The following is a 20,173-nucleotide window of genomic DNA, read 5'->3' as shown; positions in this document are numbered from 1 at the left end:
CTTCCGAAGAATGGAGTCCTGAAAGTAAGAGAAAATTAAAAAATTGGCAGCCCCTGGTGCGGTTTAAGCCGTGTTTCGGGCGTGCCGTGATGGTGCCCCTCCCCCTGTACTCATGGTATTTCTAGAGCATAGTTATGTACGCGAAGTACTCGTGTCGCATTTTTGCGAGGGCTGGGGTTGGGGCCGCATTGCTACGCCTACTCGGAACGTGCCAGTCGGTCTTGTTCTAGGTTACTACGGGCGCACTTGACGGTGTCCGGACGTTTAATGGCCGGACTGGAGAACTGCCTGGAGAGGCTGCTTTGTACTTCCGCTGCAAGGGCCGCCGTGTGCTCCTCCGTTCGGAGGGAGCGTTCGGTGTTTCCATTGACCGTAATTACTCCTCGAGGGCCTGGCATCTTGAGCTTAAGGTATGCGTAGTGCGGTACCGCATTGAACTTGGCGAATGCGGTTCGCCCGAGCAGTGCGTGATAGCCATTGCGGAATGGGACTATGTCGAAGATTAACTCCTCGCTTCGGAAATTATCTGGAGATCCGAAGACCACTTCAAGTGTGACTGAGCCTGTACAGTTGGCCTCTACACCTGGTATTACGCCTTTAAAGGTCGTTTTGGTGGGCTTAATCCTCGAGGGATCTATGCCCATTTTCCGCACTGTATCCTGGTAAAGCAGGTTCAGGCTGTTGCCGCCGTCCATAAGGACTCTACTGAGATGAAATCCGTCAATAATTGGGTCTAGAACCAATGCGGCGAATCCGCCATGAAGGGTGCTAGTGGGATGGTCCCTTCGATCAAAGGTGATCGGGTAGGAGGACCATGGGTTGAACTTTGGGACGACTGGCTCTACCGCGTATACATTCCTTAACACGCGCTTCCGCTCCCTCTTGGGGATGTGGGTTGCGTATATCATGTTCACCGTCCGCACTTGTGGGGGAAAACCCATCTGTCCACTATTGTTCGGCGGCCGGGGCTCTTCGTCGTCATCGCTATGCAGCCCCTTGTCAGTATTTTTCAGCATTTAACTTGCCTGCCTGCTTGAACACCCAACAATCCCTGTTGGTGTGATTGGCCGGCTTTTCGGGGGTGCCGTGTATCTGGCACAAGCGGTCGAGTATTCAGTCCAAACTGGACGGGCCCCTAGGATTTCTTTTGAATGGCTTTTTCCGCTGACCGGATTTATAGCCTCTGAATCCGACATTAGCTGCTGTATCCTCAGTATTGTCGCCGTTAATGCGGCTTTTCTGCTTGTTGCGACGCGACCTGCCACTACTATCCCTGGTATCCGAATTACCAGGGTTCTTGGTCATATTATTGCTACGAGCAAGCCAGCTGTCTTCTCCCACGCAAAAGCGAGTCATGAGTGTTGTGAGTGCTGCCATAGATTTCGGCTTTTCCTGTCCAAGGTGTGGGGCAAGCCACTCGTCTCGGATATTGTGCTTGAAGGCTGCTAGGGCCTTTGCGTTCGGACAGTCGACTATTTGATTTTTCTTTGTTAGCAACCGTGTCCAGAATTGCCTGGCCGATTCATCTGGCTGCTGAATTACGTGGCTTAGGTCATCTGCGTCTGGGGGTCGCACATAAGTGCCCTGGAAATTGTCGAGGAATGCGGCTTCCAGGTCCTCCCAAAAACTGATTGATCCCGCTGGCAAGCTGTTAAGCCAATGCCGAGCTGGTCCTTTAAGCTTGAGTGGGAGGTATTTGATGGCGTGGAGATCATCGCCGCGGGCCATATGGATATGAAGGAGATAATCCTCGATCCATACCGCAGGATCTATTATGCCATCATATGATTCGATGTTTACGGGTTTGAAACCCTCGGGGATTTGATGATCCATTACTTCGTCTATGAAGCATAGTGGGTGTGCGGCACCTCTGTACTGGGCTATATCATGACGTAGCTCCAATGAACTTTGTCTACTGTGTTCGGCCCTGCCGGATTTGTGTCCGGCGTGACGGTTACCGTCTCAAGTCATGGGGCGCCCACGTGATCCGTAGATCGATCTTGTTTGCCTTGCCTTGTCCTCCAACATATCTCGCAGGTCAGGCGCATTTTCCCGTGCTTTGGTACGGGGTGCGACTTGAGTGGAGGGCCGAGAGGCCTCTTTGTCGCGGCCACGAGGTGGCCGGTCGGCCGTATCAAGTGCTGGTGATGTAGGTTTAAGTGCTTCCTCCTCTAATCGAGGTAGCAACCTGCGCTTTGGATAGCTCTTGGAGGGGCGTTCGAGTTTATGCTCTTCGGCCTCAAGGACTTCAGTCCATCTGTCGACTAGCAAATCTTGATCAGCTCTAACCTGTTGCTGTTTTTTCTTGAGGCTTCTTGCCGTGGGCATAAGCCTGCGTTGAAAACGCTCTTGCTCGACGGGATCCTCTGGCACGATGAATTCGTCGTTGTCGAGGCTTTCCTCGTCTTCGGAGGGAGGCGTATAATTATCGTCCTCGACCTCTCTGTCTGCCGCTCTCTCATGAGGGCTGGCTTCTCCATCCTCCTATGCTGAATCTTGCTGGAGGGGGTTTTCTTCGGCACTCTCCGGAGTATTATTATCTCCCGTGTTGGAATCGCCGTGTTTGCTTTGGCGGGATTTTGAGCGGCGGCGCTGACGCCGGCGCTTAGGCTGTTTCTTGGAGGGGTCGTCCTCCGCTGTTCCATCACCATCTCCTTCTTTTGGGGTGTCCATCATGTATATGTCATACCACGAGGTGGCTTTCCAGGGCCCAATAGGTGCTGGTTCTTCATCGTCTCCTACATCGGTGTCCATACCGTCGATGTCTTCGGAGTCGAAGTCGAGCATGTCGGTTAAAGTGGCTACAAAGCGGGTGGTGGGTGGGCTTTGAATTTCTTCATCGTCCGTATCCCAACCTTGCTGACCGTAGTCCGGCCAGGGCGAGAGACTTTAGTGTTTTCAGAATATCGCCGAAAGGCGAGTGCTGAAAGATGTCCACGGCAGTAAACTCCATGATCGGCGCCCAATTGGATTCGATCAGCAGGGGCGCGGAGGGTTCGGAGTCCGGAGAGGAGTCCGACTCCTTGGAGTCACGAGTCTCGCGGAGTGCAGGGCTGGTGTTCGGCTCGATCACCGTTGGGATCGCAGCCCCCGAGGCGGCGTCCAACCACCCATCCTCGATCGGCGCAATTGGCTCCGATTTAAGGGTCGAAGCCGATGCGGGTGCGGCCTCCAGGGCACTGTTCGGCGGTAGAGCTAGATTATGCTCGTCGTGACAGTGCGGCGCGCTCGGTAGTGGCTCGAATCCGTCGAGGATCAAGTCCCCGCGGATGTCAGCCGTGTAGTTTAAATTTCCAAATCTGACCTGACGGCCAGGGGCATAGCTTTCGATCTGCTCCAGATGGCCAAGTGAATTGGCCCGCAGTGTGAAGCCGCCGAAGACGAAGATCTGTCCGGGGAGGAATGTTTCACCCTGGACTGCATCACTATTGATGATCGTAGGAGCCATCAAGCCTAACGGCGACGACATAGAGGAACTCTCAATGAAAGCACCAATGTCGGTGTCAAAACCGGCGGATCTCGGGTAGGGGGTCCCGAACTATGCGTCTAGGCCGGATGGTAACAGTAGGCAAGGGACACGAACTTTTACCCAGGTTCGGGCCCTCTTGATGGAGGTAAAACCCTACGTCCTGCTTGATTAATATTGATGATATGGGTAGTACAAGAGTAGATCTACCACGAGATCGGAGAGGCTAAACCCTAGAAGCTAGCCTATAGTATGATTGTTATTCTGTATGTTGTCCTACGGACTAAAACCCTCCGGTTTATATAGACACCGGAGAGGGTAAGGGTTACACAAAGTCGGTTACAATGGTAGGAGATCTATATATACGTATCGCCAAGCTTGCCTTCCACGCCAAGGAAAGTCCCTTCCGGACATGGGACGAAGTCTTCAATCTTGTATCTTCATAATCCAGGAGTCCGGCTGAAGGTATAGTCCGGCCATCCGGACACCCCCTAATCCAGGACTCCCTCAGGGCCCTCTATGGCCAATGGTTCACCCAGGCGCGGTGGCAGTTCCGGGTTGCGGTGCGGCTCCGGTCGTGCAGTTTTCGGTAGCATACGTCACACATGGGCGTGCTGGATGACACATGTGGTCAATCTGGTGGTCCAGCTGGGATGGTTACAAATTTGACAGCAAAAGCTTGGTTCGGCCTTGGCCAGAACTGTCAACGGCGGCGCCTGCGTGTGCCGTTACCTCATTGGAGGCGTTGTTGCGGCGATTCACGTTCCCTGTATCCCCCGGGGGAAACCCCGGATTCGGGCTTTTCCGAATCAGATGATGGCGAGGTTCCTGCGTCGTCACCCTCATGGGTCGTCACCTTTGGGGTGTACATCGTCTGGAGGGACAAATGTTTGGCTTGGTGGCTGCGGGCAGGTCTCCGTATGCTTCTCGTGTGGTGACCAAGGTGTTGCAGCATGCCATCTATAGTATTGACGATAGAGAGTCTTGGTGAGAAGGTGCAGCGGGGTCTCGGCACTCGATACCGTTTGATGGGCGCACAGGATGCTGGCGTCGTGATGACGTTGACAACAAAAGGGTCTGGCAAGATTAGTGCATTGATTGCTCCTGAAGACGGGACTGCGGAAGAAGGCGGTGACAGATTCAACAGCATGCGCATGTGGTGCATGCTGAGGTTTTGCTAGACCTGCGAGTAGCCAGCGGGTGGTTTGGTGAGGCCACCGGATTTCTTGGTGTGCATGGCGTGAGGTCAGGGCACATCATTAATCATGTAGGTAGGGCGATAATTTTTTGCCAGAAGGGTGTCTTTGAGTTGATCTATGTATTTATTTTGTAATGCCTTGTTGAATAATGCAATAAATATGGTTGTGTGCATCGCGCGATGCAGAGGCTGGGGTAATCCTCCGTTTCAAAAAAAATCACCGCAAAGTGTCACATAATATCTCTGTTTGTTTTCAATGACGGTTGTCATTGTAATATCTTCTTTGCTTTTTTTAATGATGTAAAAGTGATGCCTTTATCACAAGTTTACATTAGACATTACAATGACCCGACAATCACAAAAGGAAGAGGGAGAAGAAACTATCTTGGCATGAGCACTTGCCTTTGCACCCCAAGAGGAGGAGATGGGGATGGACCACATATGAACTCTCGATGATCTAGTTCCCTTTGTGACCTCGTATCCTAATGTTGGTTCTCCTAAAACTGCACTCCTATTCTTTTAAATTAATCAAAGTTATAGGTGTGCTATAAGATCTACATCATAAAATATACATGATATGAAAATATATTTTATGGAGAATATAACTACAAGAATTTGATGTTGAAGATGTTGATTGTTTCTATGTTGATATATTTCATAGAAAATTGAAGGCGTCATCTATGTCTAAGGCATCTCCAATGCCGACCCTTAAATCGGACATTATATCCTTCCATGGACTGGTGGGGACCAGTCCACGGACACTAATACGGGAGCCGGCCATCCAACCATGCCAACATATATTCAAAAGCATATTTCAACAAACCGAATGAAATTCATCCGAACCGGATGATTTTCATATAAATCGGAGCACATTAGTTTCATTTTTGACCCTTTTCATTAAAAAAACAACCGGATCTAAACCTAGCCTATGGCGGCGCCCGTCCTCCACGTCCTTATTGTTCCCTTCCGACGATCACCGGGCCCAACTCGCCGTCTCCATGAGCGGCGGGAATTAGACCCGTGAAGTGAAAATGTGGTTGCCGGCGAGGAAGAGTAGGACATGGGAGACGGACCAACCCACTTTGGACTTGAGGCCCCGTCGCCTCCCATGCTACTCCTCCCCATAGGAGTCTTCGACCTGCCCGTCGCCGGTGGACGTGCGATCTACGATGGACGGGGACGGGGCGGCACGCTCGTCATCCCACCCGCATCGACAAACGTTTGTTGGCGGCGCGTAAGAGATAGAACTGGCAGCGTTCTCGTTCGCAATCGATTGCGCCGCCAGTGCCGCCTCCGTGTTAGACAAGGCCGTGACCGCGTCCGGCAGCGTCGGGACAACGTTGCGAGCATCGGCTTGAGCGTGCGCGGCCTCATAGAGAGCCCGCTGCTCAGCAATGAAGTTGGGATTCGTCACGACCATGGCCGTCACAGATTCCTTGCTCGCGTGCTTGCCAGTTGATACTGCTCGAGGAGGAAGAGATTGTACCGTTGCTCCTCCCGTGCTTGCCGGAACACCGACATAGGCGCCGGCACCAACTATTCCTCGGCCATGGCGGTGTTGAAGTGTGCCTACACCTACTCCATGGTCAAGCCAGCATCGAGCGGCCCGGGCACGGGCCCGAGTCGTCGTTCAAACCCGTCTCCATCCTGGGGTCATCGTCGGAATCTTCGGGGAGCTGGCCGACATGGTAGCCTCTATTCGCCACTTCCCGGAGCACGGGCTTAGCCCAACCACATCATGCGGTGGCGATGAGAGGATGCGAAGGAGAGGAGTGGCTGCGGCGGTTTTTGGCGCCTTTAGTTACAAAGGGTGTAGTCTGAGAATATTACTTCTATACTTCTTAATGAAAGTCAACGTTCCTGACAGTTACTTGGAGAAAAGAGAAAACCAATGTATTATCACATTTTCATATTAACATATCAGATTATTATTTCTACTGCTTGCGCAGGACATTAACTATAGTACACAGTACATATAATACGTCTGATCTGAGTGTAATCCGGAGAAGATTTGGAACTGCCTCGAAATCAGCGGAAGATGTACACAACAAAGAGCACCAAAAACACGAGCAAGTGATCGAGCACGATCCCTTGTTCGCCAAAGGGATGGTTCCGGTCCAGCGGTGAGGTTATTTCCGGGAGCAAAGACAACCAGTTCGGATGGAGTCCGTCCACATTTCCATCGCTCGCCGCCGTCGAAAGTTGCAGTGGTGTTGACTGATTCGCCGTCATGGTGTCCATCACGGGACGGCGTAACTCCAGCCCTGCAAAACACAAACACATGTGTAAGTACGCTAGTCGATCGTACTCAAACCGATTGGCCAGCTCTTGGTGTACGATTGAATACTCACCGCCCATGACGAGCTTCCCGACGATGAACGCCGGCGAGGCCGCGGCTCTCCGGCACAGCAGCGCGGACGCCAACAGCGAGTAGGCGAGCACGACAGCTTGTGCCCTCATGGTGTTGTCGCTTGGCTTGCTTGTGCTTTCCCAGGTTGTAGGCTGCATGATTTGGTGGCTCACTCGCGTCGGGTTTATAAAGAGGCGGGAATTGGTGCTGCTTTGTTTTCGTGTCAGAAGTCTGTCCCGCTGACCGGACTTGATTCACCAGCAAGCCGCTTCTGACCAAGTGCCATGCGGTTCCTGGGTCTGCTGTATTTTCCTACTCGTGCTATGACGTGTGCAGGTATGGGCCGTTGGATTTGCCGCAGCAGGGCAGATGAGCGGCGGGAAGGGCCGTTGAGGAAGTCTGTCACGGTTGGCCACCATCCGGATTTATCCGGCGGAATGATTTTTGTCAAAGGATGCACGCTGCCCGGCAGGCTGGGAAGCAGGCCAGCTACTAGCGCACGCCACAACTAATGTGTGATGTATTTGTCGTCAGCTTTGTCAAAAATGATGGCCTGATATGTTCGTGGTCAGCTCCCGCAAAAAAGGACCTATTTATTACTCCTGGAATTATTTATCGGGACAGATAATACCCCATTCTAGGAAGGGCCGAGTTGAGTATGATAATTTAGAAGATATTCGCGCCTTTTTATTTCCCATCCTTAGTTTAAGTGAAAATATTTTTCCTTTTATTTTATGAATTTTAGGAACAAAATTTTCAACAAAGGGAGTCTATCACCAGTCAAAACAAGACCTGAGACTAATCTATAGTATTAAATAAAAATAAGATAATATAAGACATTATTGCTGTAATAAATCGCCCTGTCTTTTTTCAACAAAGTAGGCCCGCCGGTAATGTTTGTCGGATCATGTGTCCCGCATGACAGAATTAGAACTGACACGGCCGCGACCCATGTAGCACTATGTGCGTATTACACTCATGATATTTTTTTTCTGTCAATTTATCAACCAATCTTTTGTTTTAGTCGTTTTATTAATATACTTCTATTTTAGAAAAAATAGATTGCAAGCAAAGGCACAGATCCATGGCACATGCATTTTGCGTTGGCGATTTCTTTCCGTTCAGCCTTTTAGCCAGAAGTTTCATTCACCTTCTTGCCTTGCGCTAGCTCTCGCTCTCGCCTAGCCCTCGCTTTGCGCTCGCCGTCGGTGGCCACTCCGGCCCCGACGTCCACCATCGCGGTCTCCCCAGAGCCCGCCCCTCTCCATGGCCTCACCTCCCGCCGCTGGGGCTGGACGCTCGCGCGAGCTGCGCTGGCTGGAGTCCAGCCCGTCCTTCGCCTCCCCTTCTCCACCCCGCGCTCGGCCGCTCTCCTACCGGTAGGCTCTCTGCGCTCGTGAGCCCGCGTCCTCCGGGCTCACCCCAGAGGCCGCCGACGCCTCGACGCCCTGGCCGCCGCCTGCCCCGCGCCCCTGGCCCCGCTCCGAGATCCACCCGGCCTCCCCTGTTGGCATCGCCTCCGACGCCGTGGATGGTGGTGGCTGGTTGGTCGCCTCGAGCCGGCGTCGTCCGCGTCCTCGCCCCCGTCGCCCGCGCCGTCGTCAGGCCCCGGCCGCGGCGGCTCGCCCCTGCCCCCCTCCCCTGCCTCGCAGGAGTGCCCGCGTTGCTTCAGCACCCGCCACACCAGGGTCGAGTGTCGCCGCGACATTCGGTGCAAGCGATGTCGCTTCTACGGCCATGTCGCTCGGGACTGCGACGCTCCGCGCGCCTCCCCCCCCCCCGCCCGCATGCCGCGCCGGCGGCCAAGCGTGTCTGCGCCGCCTCTCCTCGCCGTGCGATCTCCTCCGCCTCCAGCGTCCAGGGCCCCAGCCGACCCGCGTCCTCCGGGTCAGGGGGCATGGCCATGGCTTCTGGCTCGGCCCCTGCCTGGTCTTCGCCCTCTGGCACTGCGGCCTCCCCGTCGTCCTCCCCGCTGTCTTCCTCCTCCCCGCCCGCCATGTCCGGCCACCCATCCCTTCGACCCGCGGGCGCGCTCTGCTTCTTGGAGCGCTCGCCTGAGATCATTGTAGCCGAGGCTGCCTTGGAGCGCGCGCTGGTGGTGACCGTGGCTGGGAACAGGTCCGGCGTCGGCCGTTTCGATGTCGCTGCCGCCCTCCGGGACCGCTTCGGCCTCTCCGACGATGAGTTCTTCGTTCATCTGCGGCCGGACGGTGAGTTCTTGGTGTGCTTCGTTGACCCGGTGGCTCGTGCCCGTGTCGCGGAGCGTCCCGTCCGCACCCGCCGTTTTCGTCTGCTCTCTCAGTCTTGGGGCCGCTCCGCCGGCGCCGAACCGCTCTCTCTTCACCTCCGTGTCAACATTGAGATCCGGGGCATCCCCGAGCATGGCTGGCACAGGGCCACGGCGGAGCAGTTGCTTTCCCCGTTCTGCTACATCGACCATCTCGCGCCTGAGACCCGCAACGGCACCGACATGGCTGTCTTCCGCCTCTCGGCCTGGACACCCAACCCTGATGCCATCCCCCGCACCTCGGAGCTGTTTCTTCCCGAGCCTGACGCGGTTTGGCCTGATGCTGACCCCGACGGCGCGGAGCGCTTCGCTATGCATCTCCTTCAGTGGCCGGTGCGCATTCATGTTCGCCGCTCGGAGGACTTCCGACTTCCCCCGCCGCCACCACCGGCGGACCCCAGCTCGGGCGTCGGCCCTGACAGCTTGCCTCCTTGCCCTCCGGCCTGGCCCTCCCGCCATAGCTTCCCACCGCGCTCTTCCGGTGGTCATGGTGCTAGCTCCAGCGGTACCGGAGCCCCGGCCGGTGGTCGCCGGCGTTCGCGCGCTCCGCCCCCTTTTCATGGCTGGCAGGGCGTTCTTGGGCCCTACCCCACCGTCGCCCCCCCCCCGCTAGGCGGGCCCCGTCTCGACACGCTTGCGTCCCATGGGGCCTCTGCAAAGGCAAAGCCTCTCTGCTCTGCCGCAGGATAAGGTGACCGCTGTGGTCAGCATGTCCTCTCCAGCGACCGGTCCACTCCAACGACCGCATTCAAACCCACATGATCGCTAGCTGGCGCTTCGTGGGGGCAGCTCTCCTCCCCTTTCGCCCGTTGGCTCGCCCCGAGGGAGCGGCTCCCCTCCCCTGTCGCCAGCTGGTTCGCATGGTTGTGCTTCCCCGCCCACCCCACGATCCCTTCCTAGCCCAGTCATTGGCTGTGGAAAAGATTCCTGTGCCTCGGGATCTGGTGGCTCTGGCCCATGGTCTCCATGCATAGGCGATCGTCTCGCGTCACCGCCAGGATCCGATGCCGCCTTTGCCGTGGTTGGCCGCGCGTCCCATCCCGGTCCCGCGCCCTCTCCCGCTCGCCCGACCAGCTCTGCGGAGCCTGACCCCGCTTCGCCCGCCGCTTTGTCGCCTGCCGCGGTGAGAGATGAGCCGCCGCGTGGCCCCTACACCACGGGCACCCCGCCTTCACCGCTGCGTTCACCCGCAGTGGGCCCCTCCGTGCATGCCCCGGATCTCGAGACCATGCAACGCCCCGCGCTACGTGCGCTCCTGGACTCGGTTGCGCGGCCTATTGATCCGGTCTTGCCCTAGCCCAGGCCAGCGCCGAGGCGCAAGCGCAACGCGATTCCCCCCAACTTCACCCCCAGGAGAAGCTCTCGTATTGCAAAGGCAGATTGTGGCCTAGATTCCGAGATGAAGGCCAAGAAAGTGCTTTTGCGGAGGCTCGGGCTCCTTGAGGAAGGTGGTTCGCTCGATGACTCCACCCTAGCCAAGTACACCCAGCTATTCGCACGGCCGTTAGCCGAAGATGTGGTGCAAGCCTTTGCAGACTACTATGGATGGCAGATCCCCCGCGGCGTCACGGAGCTCCTTGACCGTGCGCCCGTGATGCCAGTCATGGTTCCCTCCTAGGGTGGTGTTCTCCCCCCCTTCCCCCCCAACATTTCCATGGATTGTAATCTCAAAGTTGTTTTCTGGAATGTGCGTGGCTTAAACTCCAAAGCCAGGCGCACGGCAGTCCGTTCCATGATTCTCTCAGCGCCCCCTCGATTGTGTGTCTTAGCGAGACCAAGCTTGCGGTGGTCTCTGCTCCCGTTGTCACCGAGACTCTTGGGACTTTGTTTGAGGACTTCTTTTTCCTGCCTGCTAGTGGCACGCATGGAGGTATTCTCATTGCTTGGCAGCACTCCGTGATCACGCTTTCGAGACCGGAGGTTGGTGCCTACCATGTGTCGGCCCTTGTCACACCCCTCGCCCCGGGACAGCAGCACTGGTAGATTACGGCCGTGTACGGCCCCCAGGAGGACGATGCGAAGGTGGCCTTTCTTGCCGAGCTCCATGACTTCCATCTCACTTGTGCGGGACCCTGGATTGTAGGGGGTGACTTCAACATGATCCTGTCCTCTGCCGACAAGAACAATGGGCGATTGCACCATCGTTCTATGAATCGTTTTCGCCGTTTCGTCGCTGACATGGAACTGCGTGACATTTACCTTCATGGTCGTCGCTACACCTGGTCTAATGAGAAAGACAACCCCACTCTCGTGCGGAATGACAGAGTTCTCTGCACTCCTAGCTGGGAGGACTTCCAGCCGCACTACCTTCTTTGTTGCCTTGCTTCGGCGGCTTATGACCACGCCCCTCTCCTGCTTGACTGCTCCCGGCACCCTGGCAGCCCCAAGCGTTTCCACTTCGAGCGATTTTGGGTTCACCTCGAAGGCTTTCAGGACACGGTGCACCACGCCTGGAACTGTGAGCCTCCAGATCCGGACCCTTTTAGGAGGATCTACCAGCGCCTCAAGCTCGCAGCCCGCCGACTCCAAAATTGGAGTGCACGCTGCATCGGCAACGTCTCTCTTCAACTGCTCATCGTGCGTGAACTGATTGCTCGCCTCGACGCGGCGTAGGACTCGCACCCCCTATCTCCTTCGGAGGCATGGCTACGCCGGAACCTTAAGCTCAAGTACCTGGGTCTGGCTTCTCTCGGAAGATCAATTGCCCACCAGCGTGTGTGCCTGTCTTGGCTCCGGGAAGGCGACACCAACTCCACCTTCCTTAAGATCCACGCCTCCCAACGTAAGCAGAAGAACCGCATCCTACAGTTGGATGTCGATGGCTCGCTGATTTCCGATGAGGCTGGGATGGCCGAGGCTGCGTTCGAGTATTTTGCTGGCATTCTTGGTTCCTCGGACGAGCGCAACATCACCCTCGCCCTCGACGCTTTTGATGATCGCTCCTTTGATCTATCTGATTTGGAGCTTCCTTTCTCTGAGGCCGAGATTTGGGAGGCCATTAAATCCCTCCCTTCAGGCAAGGCCCCGGGCCCGGACGGCTTCACATCTGAGTTCTTGCGCGCCTGCTGGGACACTGTTAAGCATGACATCTGTGACGCTTTTGACAAGCTTTATCACCTCAACAGCCTGGGTTTTCAGAAGCTTAACGAAGCGCTTGTCACCCTCCTCCCGAAGAAGCCCGACGCCGCCACCCTTGCGGACTACAGACCTATCAGCCTAATTCATCTCCTGGCCAAGCTTTTCACCAAGGTGTTGTCCCTGCGGCTTGCTCCACGTCTTGGGGGAATGGTGTCGGCCAACCAGAGTGCGTTCATTGCAGGTCATTGCATTCACGACAATTTCATCCTGGTTCAACAGACTGCCCGCTAGTTACACAACATGAGAGCTCCCCGCAATCTCCTCAAGCTCGACATTGCGCGCGCCTTCGACTCCGTCTCATGGCCTTTTCTCCTACAACTTCTTGGGCATCTTGGCTTTGGCCCAAGGTGGCGCAAGTGGATCTCCATTCTGCTCTCCACGGCGAAAACACGTGTGCTTATCAATGGCCACCCAGGCCCCCCATCTGCCACGAGAAGGGTCTCCGGCAGGGCGACCCCGTCTCTCCCATGCTCTTCACGCTAGTCATTGACGCGCTCAATTCCCTCCTCCAGCATGCCGTCAGGACGGGTGTGCTGCGCCGCCTCACCGAGCATCGGATGGCCTCGAGTATATCCTTGTATGATGACGACGTGGTTATCTTCTGCCACCTGGACCCCCGCGAGCTTCAGGTCATCCGTGAGCTGCTCCATGTCTTCGGCACCGCGACTGGGCTGCACACCAACTTCCGGAAATGCTCCACCACACCGATCCATTGCACGGCCGAGCAGACCGCGCTTGTCGAGGGCTCGGTTGCCTGCCCGATTGCGCCCTTCCCCATCACATACCTCGGCATCCCGCTCTCGACCCGCAAGATCTCCGCAGCGGCCCTTATGCCACTGGTGGAGCGGATGGCGCGCAAGCTGCCGACTTGGAGACCGTCCCTCCTATCGCGAGGCGAGCGTCTCGCCCTGGTACGCCATGTTCTTGCCGCCATGCCCGTCCACCTGCTCATGGCCATGGCGCTCCGACCCGCTATCCTCAAGAAGATCAACAGGATCATGCGCGACTTTCTCTGGCATGGCAAGGCCGATGCCTCCGGTGGAGGCTGCCTAGTTAGTTGGCAAAAAGTGTGCCGCCCCCTAGAGTTGGGTGGACTCAGCATCAGGGACCTGCAGTGCACCGGCGCGGCGCTTCGCGCTAGGTGGCTCTGGCTTCAGGCCACTGATCAGTCCCGCCCCTGGCAACACCTTCATTTGCCCTCTGATCCCGAGGCCCAGGCGATCTTTGATGCTTCTTCTTACTGGATTCTTGGCGATGGGACCTCCTGCTTGTTCTGGAGAGACCGTTGGATCTCAGGTCGCTCCGTCAGCGAGCTCGCGCTGGCTGTCCTTGCCCTCGTCCCCAAGTGCCGGAGGCACTCCACGACCGTTGCGCAGGGCATCAGCAACCGGGCCTGGGTGGGAGATATTCAGGGTGCCTTGGGGCCGGCTGCGATGGTTCAATACGTCGAGCTTTGGCGCGCCCTGCAGCCCGTTGCCCTAACACTCGACCCCGACGTGTTACGTTGGAAGTGGACCGACTCAGGCATCTACACTGCGAATTCCTGCTACCGAGCCATGTTCATTGGCTCCATCATCGCGCCCAATTGGAAACTCATCTGGCGTACGTGGGCCCCGCTGCGGATCCGTGTCTTTGCATGGCTCGCCAGCCAAGATCATTGCTGGTCCGCCGCCCGCCTCGCGCGGCACGGCTTGTCGCATGACGACCGCTGCATCTTCTGCGACCAAGTGCTGGAAACCCTCGATCACCTTCTTGTGCAATGCCCATTCTCCCGGATCATCTGGCATGACATCTTCGCCTGGTGCCGGCTGCCTATCCCCCCTCCAGGCACCGATGACTGCTTCCTTACATGGTGGTCTGATTCTACCAGGCGGGTTCCTGCGGCCTTGCGGAAAGGTCTCGCCTCCCTCGCCCTCCTCACTGCATGGTCCATCTGGCGCCACCGGAATGCATGCATCTTCGACCACGTGCAACCCTCCTCTACGCTTCTTCTACAGATCATCAAGGATGACGCCCGGGCATGGGCTTCCGCCGGGGCGAAGGACATTGCAAACTTTATGCCTCCCTGAAGTGTAGATAGCTAGAATGGGGCCGAGCATCCCCATCTATTCTGCTCATGTACCACTTTTCCACGCTAGCTTTGTGTACGTGGTAAAGTGATACCCGTGTAATCCCGACACTCTTGCTCTCTACCTATCAATGGAATGATACGCATCTTGCGTATTCGCGAAAAAGCCTTGTAGCCGAGCTTACTTTTTTCACCCGCCTTTATTGAAACACTTTGAATGTTTTCTCAAAAAATCAGGAATTTTCAGAAAAATGTTACTGTAGCAAACTGTAAAAAAATCATGAATATGAATATTATATAAAAAATCTAAAAAATACGGCCAAAAAATCATGGATAAAAAATGTTTGTTAAATTATTCACGAATATGAAAAAAAATCGCTAATTTTAAAATATTCGCAAATTAGGATAAGTTCATGAATTTGAATTAGGCTATTGAAATTTTAAAAATATTCATAAATTCAAAAAATATCATAAATAAAAACTCAAATAAGAAATGAGAACATGAAAATAAAGAAATAAAACTGATAGTGGAAAAAACTAAAGAAAGAAAACATATAGAGAAAAAAGGTAAAGAAAGAAATAGAATGAAACCTACGTAGGAAAACTCTGAGGCGATTGCGAGGCGTTTTTTCTTCCAGCGCTAGGGTTAGGGTTTTGCCGGTGGGGGTGTCTTTGTCTCCGATAGTGGCTGGGGGGCAACGACGCTCTCCTCGTCACGGGTCGGCAGTGATGTGATCTACCAGCAGAGGGGCTGATGACGGAGAAGATGGATGGGAAGACCGCAATGACTCCGAGAACAAAGGGGGTCCCGGTGGCGTCCTCGGCGGCTACGCCGTCGCCGAGGAAACCGGGTGGATCAGCAAGCAGGGGCTCTTCCAAGTCCCATGCGGAGTGCAAGACACCAAATCGGGCTACGAGTCTGTCTGCAAGGATGGGAAGTATGGTACTGATGGACAAGGAGTTAGAGGGTCTGGTCTTTGAGGCCTCAGAACAGGTGCTTCCGCGAATGGCGAGATGGGTGGTGGTGGGAAAATCTTGCTCATCTAGACCCCTCAACAAGACAGTCATGGAAAGAACGATGCAAAGGGCGTGGGCGCTGCACAAGGAAGCGAGGTTCAGAGATCTTGGCAATAATGTGTTCGAGGTGCACTTCGGTTGTGAGGGGCATTGGAAACATGCTCTCTATAATGGGTCGTGGCAATACGATTTTAGTGTCCTAATTTTGAAAGATTATGAAGGAGAAACTGTTGGGGAACGTAGCATTTCAAAAAAAAATCCTACGATCACGCAAGATCTATCTAGGAGATGCATAGCAACGAGAGGGGAGAGTGTGTCCATGTACCCTCGTAGACCAAAAGCGGAAGCGTTTAGTAACGCGGTTGATGTAGTCGAACGTCTTTATGATCCAACCGATCCAAGCACCGAACGTACGGCACCTCCGTGTTATGCACACGTTCAGCACGATGACGTCCCTCGAGCTCTTGATCCAGTTGAGGACGAGGGAGAGTTCCATCAACACGATGGCGTGGCGACGGTGATGATGAAGTTATCGGCGCAGGGCTTCGCCTAAGCACTACGACGATATGACCGAGGTGGTAAACTATGGAGGGGGCACCACACACGGCTACGAGATGTCTCTTGTGCCTTTGGGGTGCCCCCGGCCTCTATATATAAAGGGGGAGGAGGAGGTGGCCGGCCTAAGGGGGCCCGCCAAAAGGGGGGAGTCCTACTTGAACTCCTAGTCCAAGTAGGATTCGGCCCCCTCTCCTTCCTTCCACTAGAGAGGGAAAAGGGGAAGGGAGAGAGGGGGAGAAGGAAAGAGAGGGGCCGGCCCCCTCCCCTAGTCCAATTCGGTTTGGGCAAGGGGGGCGCGCCCCTCTCACGTGGCCTTTCTCCTCTCCTCCAATAAGGCCCAATAGGCCCAATACTTCTCCCAGGGGGTTCCGGTAACCTCCCGATACTCCGGAAAAATGCCCGAACCACTCGGAACCATTCCGATGTCCGAATGCAATCTTCCAATATATGAATCTTTACCTCTCGACCATTTCGAGACTCCTCGTCATGTCCGTGATCTTATCCGGGACTCCGAACAAACTTCGGTCATCAAATCACATAACTCATAATACAAATCGTCATCGAACGTTAAGCGTGCGGACCCTACGGGTTTGAGAACTATGTAGACATGACCAAGACACATCTCTGGTCAATAACCAATAGCGGAACCTGGATGCTCATATTGGCTCCTACATATTCTATGAAGATCTTTATCGGTCAAACCGCATAACAACATACGTCATTCCCTTTGTCATCGGTATGTTACTTGCCCGAGATTCAATCATCGGTATCATCATACCTAGTTCAATCTCGTTACCGGCAAGTCTCTTTACTCGTAACGTAATGCATCGTCCCATAACTAACTCATTAGTCACATTGCTTGCAAGGCTCATAGTGATGTGCATTACCGAGAGGGCCCAGAGATACCTCTTTGATACTTGGAGTGACAAATCCTAATCTTGATCTATGCTAACTCAACAAACACCATCGGAGACACCTATAGAGGATCTTTATAATCAGCCAGTTACGTTGTGACGTTTGATAGCACACAAGGTGTTTCTCCGGTATTCGGGAGTTGCATAATCTCATAGTCAGAGGAACATGTATAAGTCATGAAGAAAGCAATAGCAATAAAACTAAACGGTTATTATGCTAAGCTAACGGTTGGGTCTTGTCCATCACATCATTCTCTAATGATGTGATCCTGTTCATCAAATGACAACACATGTCTATGGTCAGGAAACTTAACCATCTTTGATTAACGAGCTAGTTAAGTAGAGGCATACTAGGGACACTCTGTTTGTCTATGTATTCACACATGTATCAAGTTTCCGGTTAATACAATTCTAGCATGAATAATAAACATTTATCATGATATAAAAAAATATAAATAACAACTTTATTATTGCCTCTAGGGCATATTCCCTTCGGTCTCCCACTTGCACTAGGGTCAATAATCTAGTTCACATCGCCATGTGATTTAACACCAATAGTTCACATCACCATGTGACCAACACCCGAAGGGTTTACTAGAGTCAATAATCTAGTTCACGTCGCCATGTGATTAACACCCAAAGAGTACTAAGGTGTGATCATGTTTTGCTTGTGAGAGAAGTTTAGTCATCTGGTCTGCCACATTCAGATCTGTATGTATTTTGCAACTTTCTGTGTCTACAATGCTCTGCATGGAGCTACTCTAGATAATTGCTCCCACTTTTAATATGTATCCAGATTGAGACTCAGAGTCATCCAGATCAGTGTTAAAGCTTGCATCGATGTAACTCTTTATGACGAACTCTTTATCACCTACATAACCGAGAAATATTTCCTTAGTCTTCTAAGGATAAATTTGACCGTTGTCCAGTGATCCACTCTTGGATCAATACCGCACCCCCTTGCCAAACTCATGGCAAGGTACACAATAGGTTTGGTACACAACATAACATACTTTATAGAACCTATGGCTAAGGCATAGGGAATGACTTTCATTCTCTTTCTATTTTCTGCCATGGTCGTGTTTTGAGTCTTACTCAACTTTACACCTTGCAATACAGGCAAGAACTCCTTCTTTGACTGTTCCATTTTGAACTACTTCAAAATCTTGTCAAGGTATGTACTCATTGAAAAATCTTATCAAGCATCTTGATCTATCTTTATGTATCTTGATGCCCAATATGTAAGCAGCTTCACAGAGGTCTTTCTTTGGAAAACTCCTTTCAAACACTCCTTTATGCTTTCCAGAAAATTATACATCATTTCCGATCAACAATATGTCATTCACATATACTTATCAGAAAGGCTGTAGTGCTCCAACTCACTTTCTTGTAAATACAGGCTTCACCGCAAGTCTGTATAAAACTATATGCTTTGATCAACTCATCAAAGCGTATATTCCAACTCCTAGATGCTTGCACCATTCCATAGATGGATCGCTGGAGCTTGCACACTTTGTTGGCACCTTTAGGATTGAGAAAACCTTCTGGTTGCATCATATACAACTCTTCTTTAATACATCCCTTAAGGAATACAATTTTGACATCCATTTGCCAGATTTCATAAAATGCGGCAATTACTAACATGATTCAGACAGACTTTAAGCATTGATAAGAGTGAGAAAATCTCATCATAGTCAACACTTGAACTTGTCGAAAACCTTTTGCGACAATTCGAGCTTTGTAGATAGTAACACTACTATCAGTGTTCGTCTTCCTCTTGAAGATCCATTTATTCTCAATGGCTCGCCGATCATCGGGCAAGTCAATCAAAGTCCATACTTTGTTCTCATACATGGATCCCATCTTAGATTTCATGGCCTCAAGCAATTTCGCGGAATCTGGGCTCATCATCGCTTCCTCATATCTCGTAAGTTCGTCATGGTCTAGTAACATGACTTTCAGAATAGGATTGTCGTACCACTCTGGTGCGGATCATACTCCGGTTGACTTACGAGGTTTGGTAGTAACTTGATCTGAAGTTTCATGATCATCATCAATAGCTTCCTCACTAATTGGTGTAGGAATCACCGAAACTGATTTCTGTGATGAACTACTTTCCAATTCGGGAGAAGGTACAATTACCTCATCAACTTCTACTTTCCTCCCACTCACTTCTTTCGAGAGAAACTCCTTCTCTAGAAAGGATCCATTTTTAGCAACAAATATCTTGCCTTCAGATCTGTGATAGAAGGTGTAACCAACTATTTCTTTTGGGTATCCTATGAAGACACACTTTTCCGATTTGGGTTCGAGCTTATCAGTTTTGAAACTTTTTCATGTAAGTATCGCAACCCCAAACTTTAAGAAACGACAGCTTTGGTTTCTTGCCAAACCATAGTTCATACGGTGTCGTCTCAACGGATTTAGATGGTGCCCTATTTAACGTGAATGTAGCTGTCTCTAATGCATAACCCCCAAAACGATAGCGGTAAATCGGTAAGAGACATCATAGATCGCACTATATCTAATAAAGTACGGTTACGACGTTCGGACACACCATTACACTGTGGTGTTCCAGGTGGCGTGAGTTGTTAAACTATTCCACATTGTTTTAAATGAAGGCCAAAACTCATAACTCAAATATTCGCCTCTGTAATGAGATCATGACTTTATTTTCTTGTTACGATGATTCTCCACTTCACTCTAAAATTCTTTGAACTTTTCAAAATGATTTAGACTTGTGTTTCATTAAGTAGATATACCTATATCTTCTCAAATCAACTGTGAAGGTTAGAAAATAACTATACCCGCCACAAGCCTCAACACTCATCGGACCGCATACATCGGTATGTATTGTTAAGGAACGTAGTATTTCAAAAAAAATCCTACAATCACGCAAGATCTATGGAGGAGAAGCATAGCAACGAGCGGGGAGAGTGTGTCCACGTACCCTCGTAGACCGAAAGCGGAAGCGCTTAGTAACGCGGTTGATGTAGCCGAACGTCTTAGCAATCCAACCGATCCAAGTACCGAACACACGTCACCTATGTGATCTGCACACGTTCAGCTCGGTGACGTACCTCGAACTCTTTATCCAGTTGAGGCCGAGGGAGAGTTTCATCAGCATGATGGTGTGGTGACGGTGATGATGAAGTTGTCGATGCAGGGCTTCACCTA

At 52.6% G+C, this 20,173-nt stretch overlaps 1 protein-coding gene across 1 annotated transcript; it reads right to left on the bottom strand.

Moving 5' to 3' along the window:
• Positions 1-6,566: 6,566 nt before the first annotated feature.
• LOC123058438 (uncharacterized) lies at positions 6,567-7,152 on the bottom strand. The gene is made up of 2 exons (XM_044481162.1): positions 7,016-7,152; positions 6,567-6,928 (listed from the first exon to the last, which is right to left on the bottom strand). The coding sequence occupies exons 1-2, from the start codon at positions 7,122-7,124 to the stop codon at positions 6,693-6,695; spliced, it is 345 nt and encodes a 114-aa protein (XP_044337097.1). The 5' UTR covers positions 7,125-7,152; the 3' UTR covers positions 6,567-6,692.
• Between the last annotated feature and the right edge of the window lie 13,021 nt (positions 7,153-20,173).

Source organism: Triticum aestivum, chromosome 3A (genome assembly GCF_018294505.1).
Source record: "Triticum aestivum cultivar Chinese Spring chromosome 3A, IWGSC CS RefSeq v2.1, whole genome shotgun sequence".
NCBI lineage: Eukaryota > Viridiplantae > Streptophyta > Magnoliopsida > Poales > Poaceae > Triticum > Triticum aestivum.
This window is presented reverse-complemented; position numbering and strand designations above follow the sequence as displayed.

What these genes read in the sequence shown, in the direction of transcription:
- LOC123058438 (XM_044481162.1), bottom strand. Translation starts at nt 7,124, where the DNA reads ATGAGGGCACAAGCTGTCGTGCTCGCCTACTCGCTGTTGGCGTCCGCG. An exon ending in CGGGAAGCTCGTCATGGGCG is followed by an intron (nt 6,929 to 7,015) that starts GTGAGTATTCAA and finishes TGTGTTTTGCAG; the next exon opens with GGCTGGAGTTACGCCGTCCC.